This window comes from Podarcis pityusensis (assembly GCF_964106645.2).
Source record: "Podarcis pityusensis genome assembly, chromosome: 1".
Classification (NCBI taxonomy): Eukaryota; Metazoa; Chordata; class Lepidosauria; order Squamata; family Lacertidae; genus Podarcis; species Podarcis pityusensis.
Window position 1 is genome coordinate 116301867 of NC_138028.1, and position 25750 is coordinate 116327616.

A 25750-nucleotide genomic window follows, 5' to 3' on the forward strand; every position below is an offset into this window, starting at 1 on the left:
CTACTGAAGGTAATGGGGCCATTTATATGTCCAGCTGTCCTTTGTCAACAACAAATTGCCGCTGTTTTTTGTGCTGAATATATGCTATATGGTAATATATGGAACTAATATGTATCTAAAGCCATTTGCACATGCAGAATGTAGGCACCCTATATAGAGAAATGAGCAAACCAGTGATATTTTAGGGAGCAGGCTTGCAGGCGGGGCCTATGACTTACATCATAGGAGCTTACACAACACAAAACACAGTTGCTGTATGTAGGTTTTATTATCTTATATTTTGGAAATTACATCCAGTTTTTTTCTTCCTTTAAATTTTTTGGGGGCCCCAAGAGTGAGGCCCTAAGCTACACTTGTTTAGTTTATACGTCAATCCGGCACTGGAGAGCAAGGAAGGAACTTTCCTCTCCTTGAAACCGGCCGGCCTGGGGTTTGTTTTCCTCCCGCCGCGCCTGCTGAGCTTATCTCGCCACCGGCGCGCCCGCCTGCCTTCCCCCAAGCCTGGCTGCGCTCCACGGAGCAGAAGGGGCCGTCCTCTCCGCCCGCCTTCCTCCTGCTCCTCCCGGGGCCCGTGAGTGGCTCGGGAGAAGGCGGGGCGGAGCAGGACAGGCGGCGGAGACTTTCCCGGCAGCGCGGGGCGGGCAGAGAAGGGGACAGCGGGGAAGCGCGACGGAGCGGACGGCCGAGCCAGCAGAAGCTTCCCAAGCGCGCCCGTCCGTCCATCCGTCGGGGAAGAAGCCGAGCGCTGCCCAACCCAGCCGCCCCGGGAGCCTGGCCCGCTGCGCCAACCTCCTTCTCGGCACTATGGAGGTGGAGGCGCCGCAGGTGAGACCCGCAACGCCCCCCTCCCCCGCCTTCCTTGCGACGGCACCGGGCTGAGCAAGGAGAGGGTCCCTAAGGGGCAGCCCCTTCCCCATCGCAGGTCCCTAAGGGGCGTGGGAGGGGCGAGCCAGGCCTCGTTGCGCGTTCTCCTCCCGTCGGCTCGGGGCGGGGCGAAGGCAGCCGGCGCCACCCACTTCCCCGCTTGCGAGGGCGGCTGTCAGCTGCCGGCTTCGCTTCGGCGCCGGCCCGCCCCGTCCTCCGTGACGCAGCGCACACGAGCGCGCTGACTCACCGGCGGGCGCAGCCATCCCCGACGGCGAGGCCGGGGTAGCTGCTGGCGGGCGGTCGGGTGCTTTAAGTTGGAAAGACCCACGGGACTCACCCGGGGGCTTTGTTTCTTCTCCCCCTGAGCCTGGGACCTGCCCGAAAATCAAAAACGAAACCTGGACCACCAATCTGGGGCAGAGTGCAAATTTGTAAAAAGAAAGCAGTGCTTCTGGGCATGTGCAGAGCGCTGCTCTCGTCGGCGGGGTGTGTGTGTGTGTGTGTGCACCACGGGCCCTGCGAATTTGGGATAAGGAGATAGCGCACCCCGGATGGGTTCCATAGCTGTCAAGGTTTCCCTTTTTTAAAGAGAAATTCCCTTATTCCGAATAGGATTCCTCATAAGACAAGGGAAAAGTTGACAGCTATGATGGGTTCTGAAACGGCTTGAGTCTTGAAATCTTGAAAACAAGAACACTTTTGGAGGCTTGGGCTAGAAGCTTTGATTCCTAAATTATTTGAAGGAGATCTATGGAGAAGAAGGGAGGAGGGGAGGAAACACTTGAGTTGACTGTAGGGCCCCCCCCCCTGCCTGTGGTCATTTGGTCCCCTTTAAAGGTAAAGGGACCCCTGACCATTAGGTCCAGTCGCAGATGACTCTGGGGTTGTGGCGCTCATCTCGCTTTACTGGCCTATTATTACTATTTTTTAATTATTAAAATTTCTATACCTCCCTTCATCTGAGGATCACAAGGCGATTTACAGTATAAAACCCTCCAAAATATATACCATAGTAAAAAAACGTTCCTGCCCCCCCCCCCCCAATTTAAAGCACCATAGATTATTTAATGAGGCAAAGGCCTGGGAGAAGAGGAATGTTTTTGCCTGGCACCTAAAGATATATAATGAAGGACCCAGGCGAGTTTCCCAGGGGCGAGCATTCCACAAGCGGGGAGCCAATGCAGAAAAGGCCCCTTCTTGTGTTGCTGCTTTTTTGATCTCATGGAGGGGGCACATGAAGAAGGGCCTCAGATGTTGATCACAGGGTCTGGGTTGATTCGTATGGGGGGAGATACTGCAGTCCTGAGCCATTTAAAAGTGGACTGTTGCTGATGGTATAATTTTTCAATGTGGAAGGGGAATGTGTAAATTGTCACCTATGAATACAACTCACTTGTTTATTTTGCTGTGGTGACATGGGTCTGGAAGGAGGCGTGCACTGTGGTGTTTTCAGATGTTTTCTATTAAAACATGGCTTCCCATCTTGGGATCTGGTTCTTTGTGTGGTGTTTGGCCATAGTGTATGTGTGCAAACATGAAGTGTGCGTTTTTGGTAGTTTCTAGGAACATGCTTAGACTTAACATCATGCCACTAAAAAAGGAAGCTGTAAGCTGCTTTTCAGTGGCGAATTAACTTAGCAGCACAATCCTGTGCTTGTTTACTCAAAAGTAAGCCTCAATATGTTCCATGGGACTTGCACACTGGTTACGGGATTGTAGCCCATACCAGAGTTACCAGTGCTAGTACTCAAAATAACCGTTAGCAAATGCTTTGGGTATTTATTTAACGTACTTCAGTGCTACTTAACTGTTAAAATACCAAAATCCACTTACAACAAATAAAACAAACAATTTTGCGCGCGTGCACAGAAATCACAGAAAAATAAATTGTTTGGAATTGTAAAGTTGGAAGGGACCATGAGGGTCATCTAGAAGCATTTTTCAAAAAAACCCAACCACCTTATTGTAGAAGAAATATTTAAACAGCAGAGTTCCATGCAAACAGCAATACAGTCTAATGGCATAAAGCCTTGGGAAATGAAAATGTCTTAATCTGCCATCAAAATGAGGAAAGTGTTGGCGAGTCTGGGATGCACGGGTACCATCTCTGAAAAGCTCCTCTCCCTAGCTAAAACCCACCATTTCACTTCTGCTGATAATAGATTCCTGGATGAGGCCTCAGACTGGCTGCATATGCACCACAAATTCAAAGCACCCCCACTCCAATCATCACGGGAACTGTAGTTTACAGAACCACCATCCTCAGAGCCCCCAAGAAACTACCGTTCCCGAGAATCGTTGGGGGGAAGCAACATACTTTTAAGTGTAAGGGTGCGTATGCAACAAAACTTGCAGTTTTGCCAAGCACTGCACCACACCCAAAATAGTTGTTTCTTGGGGTTTTTTTACACACGTTCAAAGCTGTCCCGAGTCTTGGAAATTTATTTCTATTTTCGAGATACTCTTGTTGACGGTAACAAAAGGAAAAGTGCACGCATACCTCTCCCTGGTTTCCATACACACAGTGCATGATGTTACATAATTCTTCATTCACGGAGTGAAAGTTGTGGCAGGTTTGGACTTGTATAATATCACTAGGCCTTGGGAGTAAGCCTCATTGAACTCCGTAGGACTGGCTTCTGAGTAGATATGTATAGGTTTGCACAGTGTGTGTGTTTTTTCTAAGGCCACATGCACACCATACATTAAAAAGCACTCTTGCACCACTTTTTAACAGTTATGGATTCCTCCCAAAGAATCCTGGGGGTTGACCTCACGGAGCTACAATTCCCATCACCCTCCACAAAATACAGTTCCAACATTCTCCAGGACTGTGTAGAGTGGTGCAAGAAAGCTTGAAATGCATGGTTACTGATGCAACTTAACTGTTTCCAGGAGCAGACAACTTCAGACTAACACAGCACCTCTTCTGTGTTTGCTTTTTAAAAACGGGAGCAGCGAAGAAGCAACTGCCCTCTTGTTTTCCCAGGGTGGAAACAAATGGTGCCGTGGTATGAAAGTGTTTTGCTGTGTGTGAACTCCTGAAGCTCAGGGCATGGTATATTCGTGGCTCTGGGTGATGTACCTTCGATTGGCACCGCAAGCAGGAGAGGGCGAAAGACAAGAGCATTTTTTTTAAAAAAAATTCCCTTGGCATCTCTCGACATCTCTTTCATAATCACCCTCTTCCTTCCCCCACCTTCTGGTCTGTCAGGGCTCGGCCTTACATTTTACAGGACTGTTAATTATCTGCATATCTACAAGTGCAAAGGTTGCAACGCTTGTGTAGGGTTCTGTGGCTTTGGGGCACTGTACAGGCACAAATGGATCTATATCGCCATCTAAGTATTTTTTAAGGCATTTTGAAAGTCAGTTCTCTAGGCAGAATGGAGGATTTGGCATGCAGATATCACAACTACAAGAAAACAAGTGTCCTTTTGAGGTTTTGGAAGGCTCCAGAAAGGGGTCTGTGGCAAAGGTGTGTGAGGCTTTCTGTGGGCACCTCCAGCCTTTAATCTCCATTAAGTTCAAACTTAAATGTCAGTACTGTACTGTACTTGCTCTCAAGTGCCTCTTGCAAAAAAATAAAAATAAAAAAATAGATTAAGGGCCAGTGTACATGATTCCCTGCTGAAGGGGGCCACTTCAGAAAAGGTGTTTCGGCAGTGGCTGCACCAAGCAAACAACTTGTCAGGCTACTTTGCTTTGAAGGCAATTTTGCAATTTTGCATGCCACTGCAACAAAAATATTGGTGAAGGTTCAGGAGTCCTGTTCTCCTTTGCTTCTGGTCGTTCTAGCTTTATCGAAATTAAGTGAAATCTGTTTTTCGTGTTTGTGTTTTATGTTTATTTTTATGTCGTGTTTGCTACATCATCACCATCACCAACACAACCTCTGTAAGCTTCGGATAACTACTACCGCACTAGTTTAACCTCGCAAAATCTGGTATTGGGCTGCTGGGGGCACAGTGCTGTTACAAGTGGTTTCAAAGGGAGATACATAACAGAGGTTCGGGAAGCATGAAAGCATGCCAACTGCTGTGGAGGAGAGAAAAAGACAAGAACGTTCAGTAGCAGTAGCAGCAGCAGCACTATCTCTGAGATTCAGCCTTACTTAAGACTTACTATCGCAGGGTGATGTTGGGAAAGTTAGTTAGTACCTTGGTTCAGCACTCAAATCTGAAATGTTGTTGTAAGTCAGTGATGAGAGCTGCAACCTGATTAAAGTCGATTTAATTGATTAATCCTCCTGGTTTTTCCTCTCTCAATCAGTAGATGGGTAAATCAAGAAGTATATTTTCTGTATTTTTTTTGGTAATGCACTTGCTCAATGTAGTAGGAAAGCATTTCCCGTATGAGAGCAGGGAGAATGGCTCTTTGCAGATGGGAAGCAGCCATCTTAAGATTTTGTGAAAGTTTATATTAAAAAAAATATACTGTTAGTCAAAAAGAAAATCATTAAGTCTGCTCCCTGATTATTTGAGGCTTCTCTGTATTTGAGTAAAAGTTCTGAAATTAACCAATTCACTGATTAAGGGAGCAATCGTATACAGTGGTACCTTGGGTTACATATGCTTCAGGTTACATACGCTTCAGGTTACAGACTTCGCTAACCCAGAAATAGTGCTTCAGGTTAAGAACTTTGCTTCAGGATGAGAACAGAAATCATGCTCTGGCGGCGCGGTGGCAGCAGGAGGCCCCATTAGCTAAAGTGGTGCTTCAGGTTAAGAACAGTTTCAGGTTAAGAAAAGACCTCCAGAATGAATTAAATACTTAACCCGAGGTACCACTGTACCTATTTACCTGGGAGTAAGTCCCATTGAACTCACTGTGGCTTCCTCCTGAGTACAAACATAGGATGGCTGTGTAAATGTTGCAACCCTGTTTTGTTGGCGCAATAAGGAAAATGATTTCATCTTGAGGAACAAGTCCCATTTACTTTATCTTACCCCTTCGTTTCCCGTCCCCAACACTCATAAGGCAATCTGATATAACGCCAAAAGCAAACTTGGTAAGGCATGTCTAATTTCAAAACCAGTCTTAATTTTTTTTCCTAAGCAGAAGTGCAGGTATCAGTGTTGGCCTAGAAACTTCTTCCATTTTTTTTTTTGGGGGGGGGGGGGAGAGACAGAATCCAAAAGCAACTGTGGCATCATACCATTACTATTTTTGATCTATCTAAAAAATTCTGAAAGAAATGAGCATTCTTCCAGCAAAGCTCTTAATCAGGCTAGTAAAATATGGGGTGTAGGAAATAAGAGACGTTGCAGGGTATGATTGAAAGCTCAAATCTTTTGTTTGTAATAGTTTAAGGTGGTATATGGAGGAGGTGTAACACATTAAATTAGATCATTTGGTGGCTCTGTGCAAAAAAAGAGAGAGTATATTATCTTCCCCCGTTTCTAAGGCACATGTAGAAATGGCATTCCTACTGCAGCTTTGGAGATCTTGACCGAGGAAATGAAATACTTGAATAGATTTAGAAAAATTGTGTTCGTATTCATTACGGTTTTGACAACACCTGATCAAATTGCAAATGCGAGTAATTTGTTGGGTGTCTGTAACATGGAACTACTTATTTTTGAAGGATACTGTCTACATTCTCCTTTTGGACTTAATGAAATGTGGCAGTTGCCTGTCATAGTTTCCCTAAAAGGGCCCTTTCTGTTCTTTATAGCGTGCAAACTTCGGTGCTCTGAAAGCCAGAAAGAAGTTGGGAGTTGTGCAATCATTTATTTCCCCTCAAGGCAGCTGCTTTGGTTTTGGAATGAGACTTTTCTTGAAGTCAGGATCCACCGGGTACCAAGGGTAAAGGGACAGAGGGGTGTAACTGTTTAAAATTGACTTATTTCAAAAAATTGATTTTGCTGTTAATTTTTGCCTCTTCTAACAGTGTAACTGTAAATATTACCAGCAATTCTCCTTGTATGAAGTTTCTCCCTCAAGACACAGAAATATACAGCTCTTTCAGCAGCTTGTGCAATGAGGAAATAAACTAATTTCTTTTCCTTTTCTTAAAAACAACAACCACATATTTTAAAATAATAACATAAAGTATTGCTGTTCACTTGTTAGGCAATATCCTATTTTGGATATTTCCCATACTGACCTTGTGGGAAAACTCTTTTTGCTTTTTTATATAGCATAAGGATTTCAATGGGGCACCTCAGTTACCAGGAAGAATAGTATGAGGGTTATTTTGTGTTACAGCTTTGTATTTTTATGCTGTGAACCTCTTTGAGATCTTTGGATGAGGGGTGGTATACAAATTTAATAAATAAATAAAATTAAATATATATATGATTACAGCCTTCAGAACAAAGTTTGAAGTACTGTAGCAGACAATATGAACTTCCCCAAAGCAATATGGGGCAGAGAATGATTTGGGATGAAGATTACCTGTTTTTCAGCCTATTTCTCATCTGTTCTCAATTGCCCCTCTTATCCCCTGGGTTCCAGACATGGGTTTGCAATGTTTGTAGTCCTGCAGGAGAAGCAGGGGAGAGATAAAGGTTAAAGTAGCCATTGCTGTTTCTCTTTTTGAAATCTCTTCCTCTCCATACTGCTTTGCCATAAAGAAAATGGCCATGCAGTGTATATGCAGGACCTTCGTGATATGCAGGCCTGAGCAACAGTCTGTTGGCACTGATTAGACATTAATCTTTTGTAGGCGTGTTTTGCACTTCGGCCAAAATGAAAAAGTAGACCACAGATTAACAGCCTAGTTAAACTTTGTTTTGGCCCCAGTTATCGCATTCCATCCCAAAGCAGCCTATTTCTTCGAGTTTAGAAGGCCCTTTGAAAACTTGGAATGACTGCATAATAATTTTTCATTTTTGCACGAGAAAGTATACTGAAATGTTTGAATTGTAGTTAGGAGCACTAAAAGTGCAGCAAGATTAACAGTCTCTTGGAAACATTTCTGTACTGTTTATGCAACTGACCGGTTTTATAGCAGAGCATAATCAGGCAAGCGTTGCCTGCACGTAGAAAAAAATGCTAACAGGACCTAGAAAGCCAGAGTCCAGATAGCCGAGAAAACAGAACTGCACAGCTTAATAGTTTTATTACATGCTTGTTTTAATAAGATAAGCAATTGAATTGGCTTACAAGAAAGAAAATAGAACCTTGTGTAGTATAAGAATAGAGAATAATCCACAATGTTATGAAATTTCATTCCGACACAGTTCATAGTTTTAAGGCAATTGTAGTGTACTTTGATCCGAGCCGTCTTTCCTATAGGGCTTACTGGCGTGTCACGCCAGGGCGCTGGCCTCCCCGGGGCGCCCCAGTGAGTGGGGGAGCTGCGCGGCTTTGCCGGTGCCCTCCCCTTTCCCTGCACGCCTACCAGCTGTGCCCCATCAACTATATGGCTGGCGGGCATGCAGCTTCCTTCTCAAGCCTCCGCGGGAGGAGAGCGATCCCCGCAGAGGCTTGGGAAAAGGTCAACAACTCTGGGAAACGGGGTGGGGCGGGCGGGCGGGATATTTGCACCACGGCGCCGGATATGCTTAAGACCGCCCTGACTTTGATCCTGGAGCATACAGAGCCTGATTACAGCATCTCAGTTTTCTAAAATGGAAGAAAGTTTGAAAACATGCTAAAAATCAAGCCGGAAACCCAAAGGATGCTCAGGCAACACCTGACGCAAATCACCACATTTGGACTATCATATCGCAGTCACCTCTGATATGGGTCTCTGTTTAGTTTAAACACAGACAGCTAATTCAAACACACTTTCCTTTGTTTCTGCAGATCTGCTTTGTTGACTGAAACCAGGGTTTCTCGGTGTTGAACAGGCTTGTTCCGTATGCTTGACATTGAAAAGCTACATGGAGTGTGTGTGTGCAAATAATAATAATAATAATAATAATAATAATAATAATAATATTAATATTTGTACCCCGCCCATCTGGGCGGCTTCCAACAAAGATTAAAAAATACATTAAAATGTCACACATTAAAAACTTCCCTGAACAGGGCTGCCTTCAGATGTCTTCTAAATGTTAGGTAGTTGTTTATCGCTTTGACATCTGATGGAAGGGCATTCCACAGGGCGGGCGCCACTACCGAAAAGGCCCTCTGCCTGGTTCCCTGTAGCTTTGCTTCTTGCAATGAGGGAACCGCCAGAAGGCCCTCGGCGCTGGACCTCAGCGCCTGGGCAAACCGATAGGTATTTGCTGCTGGTCCAAATGAACTTGGGGTCTTGCAGGATCGCTGTCCCTAAATGTGGCTGTTGTGGAAGAACCTTGTGCAGCTCGATACTGCTTCCTTACTAACACTTCTTGCAGTAAATTGGTATATGGCAGAGCTTTCCAAACCGTGTGTCGTGACACGTTAGTGTGTTGTTGTGCAGTGTGTAGGTGTGTTCCTCCTGGGGCTGGAAAGGGGTTAGTGTAACTTCTGGTTTGCTAGTAAAACTGAATTACTGTGTCGTGAAACGATGCATGTCTAAAAAATGTGTCACGGACATGAAAAGTTTGGAACGCTCTGGTATATGGGAAGCCGCTGTCTGGACCCCGTCAGTAAATGCGGTTTTAAATACAGTTCAAGGCGAGATGATAGACCCCTTATTGCCTGTGAAGAAAGCACTTCCTTTGATTTATTGCCTCTGGCCAGGCTAGCTCTGCAGGTTTCAGAAGCTCATTTTAAGGCGTGCAGGAAGGAAATGGGTCGTATATAAGGGCATGTGGAAGACCATGGCGGAACAGCAAATACTGGGGTTGTCTGTGCCAAGGACAGACATTGCAAACATCTAAAATGAGAAAGAACATGGGGTTGCATCCAGTGGGGGCCTTGCATTTGCGTATGGTGGAGCACCCAACTTTCAGCAAGTCCCCAATCTTTTGCAGTCCTCGGTACCAATGTTCTGCAAGCTTGGGTCCCTCTGATGGACTACAACTCCCATCATCCAAGTGTGCCCAAGCTTTGCCTTGGTCTCGTGCATGTCACGCTAAACTGCAGTGTAGTGATACCCAAATGTGATCACAAACCTGTCACAGTTTAGCATTGCACCCAAGTACAGTCCGTCTAAATATCACACATATCAAATGCTACTTTTAGAAAGGTAAACTGTATCACCATAAATAAATATTTCTAAATATTTTTCCACATCCTGGTGATGCTACTGTAACCCAGAATGTATGTATCACTGGTTGAAGAGATGTACGCATGTAGATATTTGTTGAATTGTCCCACCTTTCCATTGGCATGCTCAAGTGTTTAAAGAAGTTATCGTTGCATCAGACCGTTACGACAGTTTAGTACAAAATTGTGGCAAATAGAAGAATTGCCGTGCAAAACAATTCTTCATTGCAGTTCGAGAGATTTGACCTCTCCCTTTTGCTCCTGTGAGTTAAAGGTCTTTCAGGGAAAGACCAACAGTGATGGAAAATTTAGGAGCAAGTTTTGGCTTTCCTGCTACAGCTGATAGTCGTCTTCAGCGGCAGCAGCAGTGATGATGGAGAAAATAAGGGTGCTTCACAAACTCTGTTTTTTATAAAACACACAGCAACTTGGAAAAATGCCAGTAGTTGGGTATTGAACCGATTCTCTTCCGATAAAATGTTTAGGTTTTCAAGCTTCCTATTCTGAATTGAGTGATAGCTTTTTAATGGAACACTTACACCAGGTACAGTTAAAAAATGGCATTTCAAAAAAGCTGGTGTTTCAGTGAGAAAGGTTCTTTCATGAATGTTTTATGGAAGCATTCCCACCAGATGAAAATTATCTTAGCCACCTAGTTATAATTTTGTTATGTGCCTCTTGAATTCTCAGAAAATATTTGAGTTAAAACCATTGGAGCATGTGTCTTATGCCCCCCCTTTTAAAAAAAAAATATTGAAGCACTCAGAATTGTTGGGTAATCCAGAGCTGGTCGTGATACATAACTTCCAATTGAGAACATTGCATATATAATTTGTGATGAGGCCTATTGGGCATTACGAGCTAAAAACCACTCAAGGAATATGATAGCGAGGGCCAAGCCAGCCATGTAAACTTATTTTGATGAATAAAATAACACGATCAAAATGACTTTTATCGAGGAGCAAAGCTGCTGCAAGTAGCTCTAGACTGCCCCTTCCTCATCCTTGTAGTTTTGAGCTTTTACTCACAACTGATGCAAGATTGGGTGGGAAGGTTTGCAGATCAGTCTCTTTAATCGTAGGGTGCGCTTAGAGAGAGGCAAGGACTGTGTACTATGTAAGGTAAACCGGAATACTTGCGTTTATAGGTTCCTTGCATGCATGTACACTTCCTACTCCCACAATGTTTAGATGTGAATGCTGGGATACCTCATTTCCATTTTTGCATATAAACAGAAAGTTAGATATGCACGGACTCGCTGATTTTAAGCTCGAGGGCGTCGGTTTGCATCCAAAAATATGCCATTTCCTAGCAGATGTAGCAAAATAGTGTTCAAGTGCAGCAGAATGAAAACCGTAGGCAGTTATTCAAAAATTTGTTTATTATAAGGAAAGTAGGTCACGTGGAATTTAAAATATTCAGGGGAGGGGGGTGGTATTCAATCTGGTGAAAAGCAAACCTCATCCCACGATGGTATAAAAGCATATATTCTTCAGTTACCCCTTTTCCCTGAAGCCTTTTGTTTGGATAGTTTCAAAATGGCTGCGTGGGCAGGTGCCTCTGGGTTCTGGCTAGCAAAGTGAGAAAGAATTAGAAAGAGAACAAGGGGGAAATAAGCTATTGGCTTTACTCTTAAATAAAACTGAGGCATAATGACAGTCCAAATCATGGGTAGTGACAGCAACACTTATTGCCAGAACCATACAGCTCATCCAGTGCCACTAAAACAAGACCTGTTTATTTTTTTAAAAAAGTGAGGAACCCTTCTGACTTGGCTCAGTTACCTTCTTTCTGAGGTAAACGATGTGATTGGCTTTTGAGGCTGTTTTAAGACATATGATTCTGAGGGATTCTTCCACTCACCTCAAGATCTTACATGCCTTCCTTCATAGGCATGAGATAAATATATATGCTTACTTCATTTTTGTTTTAAATTTGAAGGAGCTGCTTCTGCCCCACTTTGGTCAGTTGGTTTTCATTAGGGTCACAATGCAGTAGAGCGCGTATCATCATCACTATTAAGATAAACTCGTTCAAGCCAGAGAGTTGGTGGCACTCAAGTTTGAAAAACCCTGTTTTCCTTTTGCCCCCCAAATTTCATTGCACGCTTTCCTGTAAAGATCTTTTATAATTAATTTATTTTTAAGGCCTCCTGGCAGGGATTTAAAACATATTTGGACCACAGAACGCTTTTGTTATATACACCTAATATAAAATTCTAAATATGGGGCCCTTGCCTTGCTCCTTTTGTTTATCCTGATGCAAATATGTTTGCTAAAGCGCAATAAGAGTTAATAGCCAAACTTTACAACGCACACGGAGAGTTTCACATAAAATCTATAACTGACTACCCAGATGGCAAATGCTGATATGTAAACCTAAAACATGAAATTTTCCGTTGGGGTCCAGATGGCTGCTTAATGTGAATTGTTTAACATTTATGTTTATCTTATTAAAACTGCCTTTTATAAGTCCAGACTAGGCTTAGCAATGTGGCTCGGAACAGGCTCTGGAAAAGCGTATCAGTAAATGAGTAAAAACACCAAATGCCAGTCAGCATTTGATTTCGAAAAAGAGAGGGCTTCATCCCTAAGCCTGCTGGGAAGCCATATCATTTGCCTAGGTAGCTCTGGTCTTGTAAGCGTGAGTGTGGGGGGAGAGGTAGCGATTACTCAGTGGTGAGGCAAAGGCACTCTGTGCATGCCATGGGGCAATTTTATTTCTTGCTGTTTCAAAGATTCCTGGGCTCAGGCTGGTGCCAAGAACAGCTCCCAAGCCTGAGCGCTCAGACAAACTAACCCCTGATACTAGCATAAATGCCTGTGTTTCCTACCTGTACTTGAACGGACCTTATACAGTGGTACCTTGGTTTTCAAGCATCTTGGAAGCCGAATGCCGAAAACCCGGAAGTAAATGCTTCCATTTTCGAACATGCCTCAGAAGTCGAGCCCCTTCCGCTGCGTGTTTTTCTCAATTGAATGTTCTCAATTGAACTGAGGCTTCCAAAGCGAGTTTTCGGTTCTCAAACATTTCAGAACACGAATGGTCTTCCAGAACAGATTATGTTCAAGAACCGAGGTTCCACTGTAGTTGTTTTAAGCACATTAATATCTGTGCTCTGAGAAATAAAGACCTGAGCCCACCATTTCCCAATCCTGCACAGGCCATTATGGAGACTTGGGGTGGTATAATAGTTAGACCAGGCACCCCCAAACTCAGCCCTCCAGATATTTTGGGGCTAGAATTCTCATCACCCCTGACCACTGGTCCTGCTAGCTAGGGATGGTGGGAGTTGTAGTCCCAAAACATCTGGAGGACCGAGTTTGGGGATGCCTGAGTTAGACCAACGTTTCCCAGACTTTGGTCTCCAGTTGTTTTTTTGGACTACAGTTCCCATCATCCCCGACCACTGGTCTTGCTAGCTAGGGATGATGGGAGTTGTAGTCCAAAAACTGGTGGGAACCCAAGTTTGGGAAACACTGAGTTAGACTGTTGGATGGCAGTTGTGGACACTCAAATCCCCAATCAGTCATCAAGTTCACTGGGAAACCTTAGGCCAGTCTTTATCTCTAAACCTACCTCAATATGGTTGTTGTAAGTGCAAAAGAAGAAAGGGACCACGGGGTGGTATTCAACTGAATAACTGAGTTAGCAAACTGATTTCTGCATGCACAATGGGACTCCCCCCTTCCCCCTAATAATAATTTTATACCCCACCCATCTGGCTGGGGCTCACCAGCCACCCTGGGCGGCTTCCAACAAAAGATTAGAAATACATTTAAACATCAGTCATTAAAAACTTCCCTAAACAGGGCTGCCTTCAGATGTCTTCTAAACGTCAAATAGTTGTGCTTCCCCTCAGCTTTTGGTGCAGATTTCGGGTGGCAGAGTAGGATGGGAGGAAAGACTCATTGTGCAAGCAGAAATTGTTTTGCTTGCACCATTGTTTAGGTGAATACCACCCGCGGTCACCACTCTGAGCTCCTTGGAACAAGGGCAGGATAAAAATGTAAAATAGTAATACTTATTAATCAAGCCCCGCTGAGACTATCGTTAAACTACTTAATAACCAAATTATTGTTCACTGCAAGTGTTAGTTGGTTCCCATCACGATTAAAAACAACGTACATTTTGATTACCAGTGTTGTATGGACAGTAGTGAACTACATAAGGGGTGTTCCCGAGTTACGGGGGGGAAACAGGTTTTAGTTGAAAACCCTTCTTATCCAAAACACTTGCTTTCACAGGTGTTGAAAGCCTAGTCCTTTTCCTTGGGCATTCCCCTTTCTTGGATCTGCCCAAACAGCTATTTCCTCTGACATAATGTGGGAACTTGCACAACGAAAAACGAGAACAAAAGTCTTCTTATGGAGCAAGTCACATGATAGACCATTGCGTTGTTTTTTATCAGCAGTAAATTTTTCTGAAGGATGTGGTTAGCGAGACATGTGTTATGTGTTATGTACTCTTTATTAATCTTGTGTAGAATTATCAACACATTCAGCCACATTTTGACATTCATCTGAACTTGGCAGCCGATGCAAGCATTTACAGGAACCTTAAGAAATATTTATGAACATAAATTTGTAGAAATCAATCTAATTGGAACGTAGCCTTAAATACTTTTTTGATGGGGTGTGTGTGGAAGCTTTATTTAAAATTAATGAAACAGAGCGCCTGCAAATTATCATATTAAGCATATTCCAGTTAATGAAAAAGTCACTGCATCGTAAAATCAGAATCGTAGAATCGTCCATTTGGAAGGGACGCCGAGAGTCACCTAGTCCAACTCCCTGCCATGTAATGTAATGTAAGATATAAAGCATTTAAAAGGGAGTTGCTCTCATCTCATTTTGCATAGATTTGGCTTATTCCCCGCCCTCCCAACTACTCTAAACAGGCTGTGCAATAACTTTCATGCCAACAAGTCCTCTCTATTTCAAAAGCAGCTGTCGTCGTGGCTACGGCTTTAAAGCCACGCTGCTTTGTGAATGCTGTTTTCAGTACGATTGTTTTCTATTCATTTCTACTGTCGCAGTCAGGGCTGTCTTTAGCAGATGTGGCGCTGGGGTGCAAATATCTACCCAGCGCCCCCAAATTACCACGGATAGTGTTGGGGTGGCCATAGCTGCGCACCAGCCTTATGGTTGGCGGGGTGCAGCTGGCGGGTGTGCAGGGAAAGGGGAGGCCGCCGACAAAGCCGCGCAGCTCCCCCACTTGCTGGGGCACCCCTGAGAGGCTGGCGCCCTGGCGCGACGCACCACTAAGCCCTTTGGGAAAGACGGCTCTGGTCGCAGCTCAAAGCAAACTTGGGAAAGACATGTAGTTAATCTGACATGCTGAGGACTGCCGATAGGCACTTGATCTGCGCATCTCGCTTTGGCAGAGGCAGCAGCCCAGACAATGGCACTCTGAAAAAGACGAGCAACTTAGAAACGGAATCTCAAATCCGGATCCTGCCGTTTTTATCCAGAACATATTGCAAATGCTCAGAGATGAAGGAGCCGTTTTCAAATCTGCCATGAGAGAAGAGGGTGAGCAGCTGGTAAACTACTGGCCTTTAATGAAGCCCTGCCATATTGCAGCATCCTCCATTATTGCCAGACTTAATTAGTTCGTTCTACCATGGCAGTCTGGAGGGACCAAACCCTTACTGTGGACAGCCGTAATAACTCTTTCCTCTTCTCTTTGTTTTTACCCCTTTCCTAGTGAAATTTGGCATCTCCGTGGAAGAGGTTTAAAATATACTTTAATTAGATAGACGTTAGAGGGAAAGCCTGGAATTTGGTGAATATAGCCATGGACACGCAGGAATATTACAATCACTTTGTTGGAGCAGATCAATGGCCCATCTGGTCCAGAATTCTGTTTCCTGTAGTGTCCGTCCAAATGCAGACAGGAAAGCAATAACCCTTCCCTGTTTGTCCCCAGCGCCAGGTATCCAAAGGAATGCTGAATGTGAACGTCCCATCTAGCTCTTGTGGCTGTAGCCATCGTAAGCCAGCATTCATATTGTGTAATGGTGAATTGCAGAAGTTCATGCTGTGTTGTCCACAAGTCTTTCCTTTTGTGTCTCGAACCTTGCGGGGCTCCTGCTTTTCCTTGGGCAACCCTGAACTCTTATTCTTACTTGTGAGAAACTTTTCTCCACCCAATTTCTTCTTCATGTGAATCCCAGTCCAGATGTTATTTAGCGAATACATTATCTGAAAACTTAAGATTCAGTGGGTCAGGTCCAGACTTGCCCTTCTGCAGATGGAAAGGCTTTTGTTTGTGAAATGGACCAAGATGCAGTAGAGGTGATATTTGCCAATTCCCCCTGCAGCCGCCAGTGCTACGTCCTGTGTTCAGCAAGAGGGTCCCCTGACTTTCTGGAACAGCTGTTTTTTTTAGGCAGGGGGTGCACAGAGCAAACTGCAGAGGGAATAAGTTAAAACTGCTTCTCTCTCTCTCCCCCCCCCCACTCCATTGTTGCCTTGTGCCTACAACATGGACTTTGTGTTTGAAGCTTTAACTGCTAGTACTGGGAGCAATATATTGCTGCAGTTACTGCTTTGATCCTGCTGGTCTTAAGCACGTTAAGAGCATTTTATGGCTTACTTTTATGACAAGGTAATTTGCCCTAAGCTCACCCTTACACCCTGTTAAAATGTTCTCCAAGTCATACAAGAAAAGTAAGTTGTGTCGGACCATTCACAAATCGGGGAAAATTCACAGTTTAACAAAGACTTTTGTTAGGGTCCACCAGTGTTACAGAATAGGGAGCAAGCTTCACTGGACTGGGGATTAAGCAATAAGAGTAGAACACTACACTGCAGGGCTGTTGTGCACTACTGTCTTTGCCCACCATGCAGTACGGAGGTAAAAGCAGTGAATAACAATGCACTTTCGTTGTTAGTTAATCTCAACTTCAGCCCAGCTTTCAACCTGCAACAGGGGGTCTAATTCACCCAGACAACATTGCAGAGTTGTTGTATCCCACTCAGAACCTGATCTGCAGTATGAAAACTGCAAGGCTTCTGCTTCCCGGCCATAGCCCCTTGCAACTTGCAGTATGGGGATAATGACTTGTCAATGAAACTCTAGAGCAGGGGTAGGCAACCTAAGGCCCGGGGGCTGGATCCGGCCCAATCGTCTTCTAAATCCAGCCCGCAGGCGGTCCAGGAATCAGCGTGTTTTTACATGAGTAGAATGTGTCCTTTTATTTAAAATGCATCTCTGGGTTATTTGTGGGGCATAGGAATTCGTTCACCCCCCCCCCCAATATAGTCTGGCCCCCCACAAGGTCTGAGGGACACTGGACCAGTCCCCTGCTGAAAAAGTTTGCTGATTCCTGCTCTAGAGAGCCACTTGTCAGCATGACCAATACTGAGCTAGATGGACCAAATGGTATGATATAAAGGATCTTCCTGTTTTCGTGCTTTTTAAAAAACCTGTTAAGGCCAAGGGTGCTTCCAGATTGTTGCTATTTCTGGGTGGGTTTTAGTCGCTTACTGACCAATTCAGCTTGTGCCACTATAGTTGATTAAGAGGTTGTGTGCAATGAACATGCGTTCCCCAAAGACCACACTTTTGCAGGACCATGCACTGGAATGTGCTTTGATGCAAGGACGTGAGCGCCGCAACCCCATAGTCGCCTTTGACTGGACTTAACCGTCCAGGGGTCCTTTACCTTTTTACCTTTGCCATCTAGGACTAGGTTCCCAACAAATCAGGATGAATGCTCATTTAAATAGCCGATGCTGTCTGTTGTTGTTTGGTCGTTTAGTCGTGTCCAGCTCTTCGTGACCCCATGGACCAGAGCATGCCAGGCACTCCTGTCTTCCACTGCCTCCCGCAGTTTGGTCAAACTCAAGTTGGTAGTTTTGAGAAGTTTGTCTAACCCCCTGCAAACAAATCCCCTGATAAAAACTCAATAAACGGGTCCCTCTGGAAGCGCTCAAAAAATATCAGGTTTCAAAGACAACTTTCCCATTGCAATTTTGAATAAACAGCACCTCTAAAAGAAAGAGGGTTTTTTTGGGGGGGGGGGAGAAGAAACGTGACACATTAAGATGTTTACGTTTTATTTAAAGCATTCTGTAATATTCTTCGTCTGTAACGGAATCCTGTAATTGCGTTTTGGAAACTGTATGTCAGTGCTAATTAATGCATGTCCCTGGTCCATTACTTCAAATTTGTAATGCTTATTTACAACGCAGGCAACGTGGGTTTCACTTACAAGGAAGTCCCATTAGGTTTAATGGGACAATCACTAGTGCTTACAGCCAAGAAGTTGCTACTGTGCATGTTTACTCACAAATAAATCCTACCAGTGTGGGGACTGCCACATTAATCTGAAGCTAGTGCTCAGGACTGAAACTCTATTATGATGCCACTAAGTCACATCTTAACCTTTTTGGGGGGGCGGGGGCAGGGAGGAAGTAAAAATATATCACGAATTTTGTATCAGCATGCAATGGAGAATACCCAGAGTGCAGTTAGAGGTCTCAGACCACCAGTTTACAGTCCTTTGATTCCATTTAAAGCAGAGTTTCCCAAACGTGGGTTTCTCCAGCTGTTTTTGAACTACAATTCCCATCATCCCTGACCACTGGTCCTGCTACCTAGGGATGATGGGATTTGTACTCCAAAAACAGCTGGAGACCCAAGATTGGAAAACCCTGATTTAAATCAACTTTAATGAGACGGCACCTGTTTTGAAAACTCTGTAAAAAAACAAAGTTTGAAGATCCAGTATTATCATCTATACTGTTGTTGTTTTTTACACACACAGGATATGAACCTGATCGACATTCTCTGGAGGCAAGATATAGATCTTGGAGCAAGGCGTGAAGTTTTTGATTTTAGCCAAAGACGGAAGGAATATGAGTATGAAAAACAGAAGAAGCTTGAGAGGGAGAGACAAGAGCAGCTTCAGAAAGAGCAAGAAAAAGCCTTCCTAGACCAGCTGCAGCTGGATGAGGAAACAGGAGAATTTGTTCCTATTCAGCCTGCTCAAGCCATTGAATCAGGAAATACCATCACATCCAATAATTATTCACAGGTAAAAAACCTCCCTGACTTCTTGTCATGTGATCTACATTTTGCCCCCCCCCCCCTTCCTAAAGAATGTTACTGCAAGTCTCCAGAGCAACTATTTGAACAGCAGGGGATTGATACAATTTGTGAGACTATGGTTATATACAAACTTATTCAGGAAGTAAGGAATCCCATTTTGTTTTTATCATAGTTCTACGGTTTCCATTTATTGCTCCATGGGTTCTCTTGAAACTTCTGATGAAATTCCAGAAAGTACAGATGCCTATATATTTTCTGATTACTATCTGTCCAGCATAGAACTTGTATAGCCAGTCTTTCAATAGTCTTCTTAGATTACATTGTCCTTTATTCTAATCCTCCCGCAAGCACACCCAGGAGATATTAATGATTGCAACCAGCGAGTTTGTTTCTTTAATGATCTTGTTGCATTGTGGTGTGCTTTTTTGTGCTTTTTTATTTCAAAATAAAATTCCATGGAGATATCGCTCTCTCTCTCTAAAGCTATAAAGAAACAGGTTGTCTGAACATAGTAGAAGTATTACATATTTGCTATTTTTTATCTTCAATCTACAGAGCGTTCACATCTCCAAACAAGATGCAGATGACCTGTTCTTTGATGACTGCATGCAGCTTTTGGCAGAAACTTTCTTGTTTACCGATGACCAGGTAAATCTCCCAAGTCTGATGTTTTTAATCTGGCCTCTCCTTTACAAGAATTAAAATCCCTTTTCTGTCTCTTTATCGGGTGCTGGGATAGCTCAGATGGTGGAGCACGAGACTCTTAATCTCAGGGTTGTGGCTTCAGCCCCCACCCTGGGGGAAATGGTTCCTGCATTGCAGGGGATTTGGGACTAGGTGATCCTTGAGGGAGCTTCCACCTCTAAAATTCTGTGATTGCAGTGTGCTGACTAATGGCATGCATTATGCAACAAACACATTTGAATGTACAGATTGTCATACCAACATACTGCTTTGGAGGTACACGTCCAGGTTGGCCTAGGCAAATTGTGGTCTGAAACCCTGGAAAGCTGCTGCAAGCCTGTGTAGACAATACTGTGCTAGATGGACTTGCTATAAAGCAGCTGACTATGTCCCTACTCTCCTGCCAACCTAGCAGTTCGAAAACAGTTTGAAAGCAAGTAGATAAATAGGTACCGCTCCAGCGGGAAGGTAAACGGTGTTTCCGTGTGCTGCTCCTGTTTGCCAGAAGCGGCTTATTCATGCTGGCTACATGACCCGGAAGCTGCACGCTGGCTCCCTCGGCCAATAAAGCGAGATGAGCGCAGCAACCCCAGAGTCGGTCATGACTGGACCTAATGGTCAGGGGTCCCTTTACCTTTACTTTATGTCCCTACTACGAAATACCTCTTTCATTGCCAACAGCCAACCCAAGAACCAGCGGGTTTCAAGCATAACTGACCAAAAAATAAATAAATCTGTTGCCTGGTATTCCAGGTTCCCTCTGCTGAATTTCTGCCAGCGGCACCTTCTGAGATGGACAGCAACCAGGTCTTTGTTGAATCTGATCGGATGATCCCACTTGATCCGGCTCTCCTTCAGTCTACCATTCCAGAGTCAACAGCGGTAGATGCTGAGACCACACAAGACATAGAACAAGTTTGGGAAGAACTGCTGTCTATTCCAGAGCTGCAGGTAACAGCAGCAGTCAGCACTTGAACGAAATACTAAATAATCAAATTTATTATTACTATTAAATAACACTTCAATAAGTAGCCAGATACTGGGGGCAAATATTTACAGTGGTACCTCGGGTTAAGTACTTAATTCGTTCCGGAGGTCCGTTCTTAACCTGAAACACCACTTTAGCTAATGGGGCCTCCCGCTGCCGCCACGCCACTGAAGCACGATTTCTGTTCTCATCCTGAAGCAAAGTTCTTAACCTGAAGCACTATTTCTGGGTTAGCAGAGTCTGTAACCTGAAGTGTATGTAACCCGAGGTACCACTGTATACTAAAAAAGGCCACACTTTTGACATTTTTGCCCTTGGACGGTGGGTCCTCCTGTCGTCTTGCAACTACTGTATACAGTGGTACCTCAGGTTACAGACGCTTCAAGTTACACACTCCGCTAACCCAGAAATAGTGCTTCAGGTTAAGAACTTTGCTTCAGGATGGGAACAGAAATCGCACGGTAGTGGCGCAGTGGCAGCGGGAGGCCCCATTAGCGAAAGTGGTGCTTCAGGTTAAGAATGGACCTCCTGAACGAATTAAGTACTTAACCTGAGGTACCACTGTATTTACAAAATCTTAGGTTTATGAGGTTGAAGGTAGCAGCTTGAAAGGTTCAATTACGTTTACTCATCAATCAGTATTTTTTAGAACATGAAAAGCAAAATGTTTGCCCGTATCGGCAGTTTCCCTTTCAGTCCAAACCTTTGCATGCTTTTTATTCAAAAGCAACGCCTGCTCTGCTCGAGACGTTTGTGTTGAGTTTCTAGCCTTACAATACAAATCTTGAGTCTCAGGGCTGGCACCGGACTTGGGGTGGGGTCTTTTCTCGGTATGCTGGTGCCCCCAACCCAACTAACCAGGACCAAGTAGTACTTCTGGCAGGCCTCCGAAACATGCTTCCGTGGGGCTGTGCTACTTTTTTTGAATTGTGCCTAGGCTTGACTCTGATCCATTCTAGCAGGCCACCATCTTGTGTTACCCAAAATGCAATGCCCTGGCCAACAGATCTAAATTTTATAGCTCAACGGGCTGGTGTCCTACATATTGTGTAACCAAGATGGTGGGCAGCCGCTGCCTGATGGAAAACTGGTGATTGATAAAAGCAGCACTGCTGCCCATTGCTGAAAAGCATCTGGGAGCTTGGCAGGGAGAACAGTGAATAGTGGCATGGCTGGGTCATCAAAGCACCTGACTTAAGATAGCTGTCAACGTTTCCCTTTTTTAAAGGGAAATTCCCTTATTCCGAATAGGATTCCTCGCAAGAAAAGGGAAAAGTTGACAGCTGTGTTGTTGACCGGAGGTGCCGGGCCTAGTGAGTTCATGTAAATTTAGTTCCACTGAGCTTGGGGCTTACTCTCACCTAGTAAGGCTTGCTTTACTGGTTTTCCTAGGGTCTGTACAGCAAGGAGGGAAATAGCGTTTGTTTTTCACTTCCAAGAAGCTGAACAGAAACCCCAGTTCAATATGTAGCACTTTTCTCTACGGAACATGCAATTTGCACAATGAATGGAGTAATTAGCATTTCTACCAAGGTATAGCTACGCTTCTGTTTCCATTTACCTCTTTGGATAAACAGCTGAAGACTTCTCTGAAGCCCTTTCTCAGCTTTATCCAGCCCATGGAATGTTAAGACAGTAGACATGGAAGAGAAAGCATGCAGTTTTTAAAAAACTGTGTGTGTACTCCAAAGCAACAGTGACTTCCACAACTACCAAGGAAATTAAAGCAACTTTTTAAAAGGTGGGGGCAGGAATGTAAATGGCACAGAGGCTGGGGGATTATTGCTGCCCAGCAGGTCTTTTAACTGTGCAAGACACATGAACAGTTATATTTCATAGGTATCCCATGCACGGTAGCTTGGAGGGGGGGATTGCAGCATTTTACCAAAGGCAAAAAACTTAGTGTGAATGCCAGGAAGATGCAAATTCCTAATACAGAAGTGTTTACTTGAGGGAAGATTGCCTGCAACAATTTATTTGTCGGACTCATCAGATATAAGTGCGTCCAAACCAGCCAAGGGACTAGGCACATCCTCCCCCTTTCTTTGTAGAACGCAACTTCTGTATAGTGAAAGGCAACAGGTGACTGAAAAAGCAAAATGCTGCATGCTATAGTTTCCGAAGTCTCAGGTGCCCCTCCCTTTCCCTTTATCCCAATTATTCACATCGTAGAAGTTTACACAGGCTAAAAGGGAGTGTTTGCAGTTGCCTCCATTTCTCCCCTAATTCCTGTTTTGTATTGCCAGCTCTTCTGGCCCCGTTTGGTATACAGAAGCAATAGAAAAAAGGGACGACAGCCAAATGTATCACTTCCAAAGCACAAGAAATGCATCGACTGGCTAGAGTTTGCTAGGTGTTAACTGTCACACGGTAAAACTTCACCATGTGTATATATCATTGCTGAACTTCTCTCTCCTATTTCCTTATAGTGCCTTAACATTCAGAATGATAACCTGGTTGAAGTAACCCCAAATGCATGCTTGGAAAACGCATCAGCAGAGGCCGATATGAACTTTAGCTTTTACGATTCATTACCTGCTATGGAGAAAGAAGTTGCTAACTGCAGTCCAGAGTACCTGAGCCCTCTGGAAGCTTCCTTTTCTAGCATGCTACTGCCAGAAGATCTTAGCCAAAACAACACATCATGCACAAGCACTGATTTTTCTGAGGATTTCTACTCTTCCTTTGTTGGTGTGAATATGAACACGTCTCCCCCACCGCCAAATTTTGTGGACCAGGCAATTGCTGGCTTTTTAAACGAACCTATCGATCTTTCAGAGTTTGCTCAGTGCAAAGCTTTTAACCGCGACCTTTCAGGAAATGCCCCAGAATGCAACGATTCTGATTCTGGCATTTCGCTGAATGCGAGTCCCAGCACAACATCTCCCACTCATTCTGTTGGGTCATCTTCCATCTCTAGAGATACAGGATTTGGATACAGTGATTCTGAAATGGAAGAGATGGATAGTGCTCCTGGAAGCGTGCCACAGAGCAATGCTAAAATGCATTCATTTCAGTTCTATGCTCCGCTGTCTCCATCCCCAGGACAGGGTGTCTCAAATCCTGAATTGCAGTTCACAAGCGTACCCAAAAAAGAATTGCCTGAAAACCCTGGTCATGCTGAAGCTCCGTTTGTGAAGGACAAGTCCTCCAGCCAACTTGATGCTCATTTCAGCAGAGATGAGCTTAGGGCAAAGGCTCTGTGTATCCCTTTCCCCGTTGAAAAAATAATCAATCTCCCTGTGGATGACTTCAACGAAATGATGTCCAAGGAGCAGTTCAATGAGGCACAGCTGACTCTGATTCGTGACATACGAAGGCGAGGCAAGAACAAAGTGGCTGCTCAGAACTGCCGCAAAAGGAAACTGGAAAACATAACCGAGCTGGAGCATGACTTAGGTTATCTCAAGGATGAGAAAGAGAAGCTCCTCAAAGAGAAAGCAGAAAACGACAAGAGTTTGCAACTGCTGAAAAAGCAGCTGAGCACCCTGTACGTCGAAGTCTTCCGCATGCTTCGGGATGAAGATGGCAAGCCTTATTCACTTAATGATTACTCACTGCAGCAAACAAGAGATGGCACCATCTTTCTTATTCCTAAGAGCAAGAAGCCAGAGACTAAAATATGAAGATCAGGGAGACTAATGTTCTCTCAACAACTATTTTTTCAATTTGTATTTTCTACTCCTAGGACTTCCTAGGATGCAAAATATTTCCTTTCCTCCCCAAGTGACTTTACACAAATGTCTCTTTAGAGTAAACTATATGAATACACTTAAAATCGGTGTAAGGCAAATGTATGCACAATGGGTAGTACTTTTATAAGACACTAGTTCCTTTTTTATATAGTAGCAACTCAACTAGTTCCTGTTCTAGTGTAAATATTTCAAAATTTCTTATTTATATACTGTTCCTATAATTTGTTTTACCTAACTGTATATCAAGGGTGATTTAAGACTTTTAATCCTAATTACTTACAAGACCAATCTTGTTTTCATGAATATTGTTTGATAAAATATCAATGAAATGTTTGCAGTTCCTTGAAAATTTTTACTTGCTTTGCTTTAATATGAGATTGAATGTAGTGTTAGTAAACACACATACTAAAGGAGTATTGTTAGGGCTCAGCCCAGCCAAAATAACTGAACACTCATTACAAGAATTAAAACTGTTCTTTCATTGAAAGGAATGGAGTATCAATATGCTTAATTTGGGGCTGAATTGTGTCCTTAAAGCTGAAATTTTGCTTTGCATACAAATGTATGCTCCAAGTAATGCTAATTTTTAGATTTTGTACATTAAAAAATAAACAGCATATACTCTTGGCCTAGATTGTTTCATTAGAATGTGGCCTTACCACAAGGGTTTCAACTTGGGCTAATATACCTGTAGAGCAAGGGTGGCCAACTCCTGATCTACTTTCAGAATTAAAATCTGGCAATGATCTACCCCCTGGACTGGATGGAGGGGTTCAGTTGTTGAGCTTTTTTTAGGAAGGAGAAAAGCCCCGTTTTGTGGGGGTTCGGGTCAAAGTTGCTGAGCTTTTTTTAGGGAGATCTACCAAAACCTCGCGGTGAATCTACCAGTAGATCACGATCAACCTGGACATCCCTGCTCAAAATCTAGTGGGCGAGACATCCAACTTGTCTCACCGTGCAACAGCTTTTTACTTAGTGGAATGTTTCCTTCTTGCCCTTATTGACTACTGCATGCCCCCAAAATCTGTTCCAGAGGGTCTGTCAACCCTTTGGAGCAGTTTTTAGGAAAGGGAAGCCTACTTACACGATCATAGACTTGGAAGAGACCACTGCTACAATGAGTCTAACTGGTAAGAAGAAAATGTGAAACAGTTCTGTTGGTATGGCACAAGACTCTTAAATCTCAAAAGTCATGGGTTTGGCCATGTTGGGCAATATCCCTACACTGAAAGTTGGTCACCCATTATGAAATGGGAGTACAGGATACAGATTTTATTAAGAAGAACAAACAGTGCAGCAGCTCAAACTATCATTGGAAATGGCAGTAGTTAGTTAATCTCACCGGAAATAACATTCCTTACCTAATATC

At 43.9% G+C, this 25750-nt stretch overlaps 1 protein-coding gene and 2 long non-coding RNA genes across 3 annotated transcripts; 1 reads left to right on the forward strand and 2 right to left on the reverse strand.

The window, feature by feature from the left end:
* The first annotated feature begins 595 nt into the window (after nt 1-595).
* NFE2L2 (NFE2 like bZIP transcription factor 2) lies at nt 596-25008 on the forward strand. Its single transcript, XM_080971160.1, has 5 exons — nt 596-825; nt 18731-19000; nt 19570-19662; nt 20452-20649; nt 23116-25008. Exons 1-5 carry the CDS (start codon nt 805-807, stop codon nt 24310-24312), a joined length of 1779 nt encoding a protein of 592 aa, XP_080827286.1. The 5' UTR covers nt 596-804; the 3' UTR covers nt 24313-25008.
* Nucleotides 5304-6211, reverse strand: LOC308458709. The gene is made up of 2 exons (XR_013977627.1): nt 5671-6211; nt 5304-5426 (listed from the first exon to the last, which is right to left on the reverse strand). It is a non-coding gene; the product is annotated as an uncharacterized lncRNA (long non-coding RNA).
* LOC308458667 lies at nt 20978-23109 on the reverse strand. Its single transcript, XR_013977616.1, has 3 exons — nt 21983-23109; nt 21246-21889; nt 20978-21034 (listed from the first exon to the last, which is right to left on the reverse strand). It is a non-coding gene; the product is annotated as an uncharacterized lncRNA (long non-coding RNA).
* Nucleotides 25009-25750: the final 742 nt, after the last annotated feature.

Coding starts and splice junctions, on each gene's coding strand:
- NFE2L2 (XM_080971160.1), top strand. CDS start 805: ATGGAGGTGGAGGCGCCGCAG. Junction 826..18,730: donor TGGAGGTGGAGGCGCCGCAG/GTGAGACCCGCA, acceptor TTACACACACAG/GATATGAACCTGATCGACAT. Junction 19,663..20,451: donor TCTTGTTTACCGATGACCAG/GTAAATCTCCCA, acceptor CTGGTATTCCAG/GTTCCCTCTGCTGAATTTCT.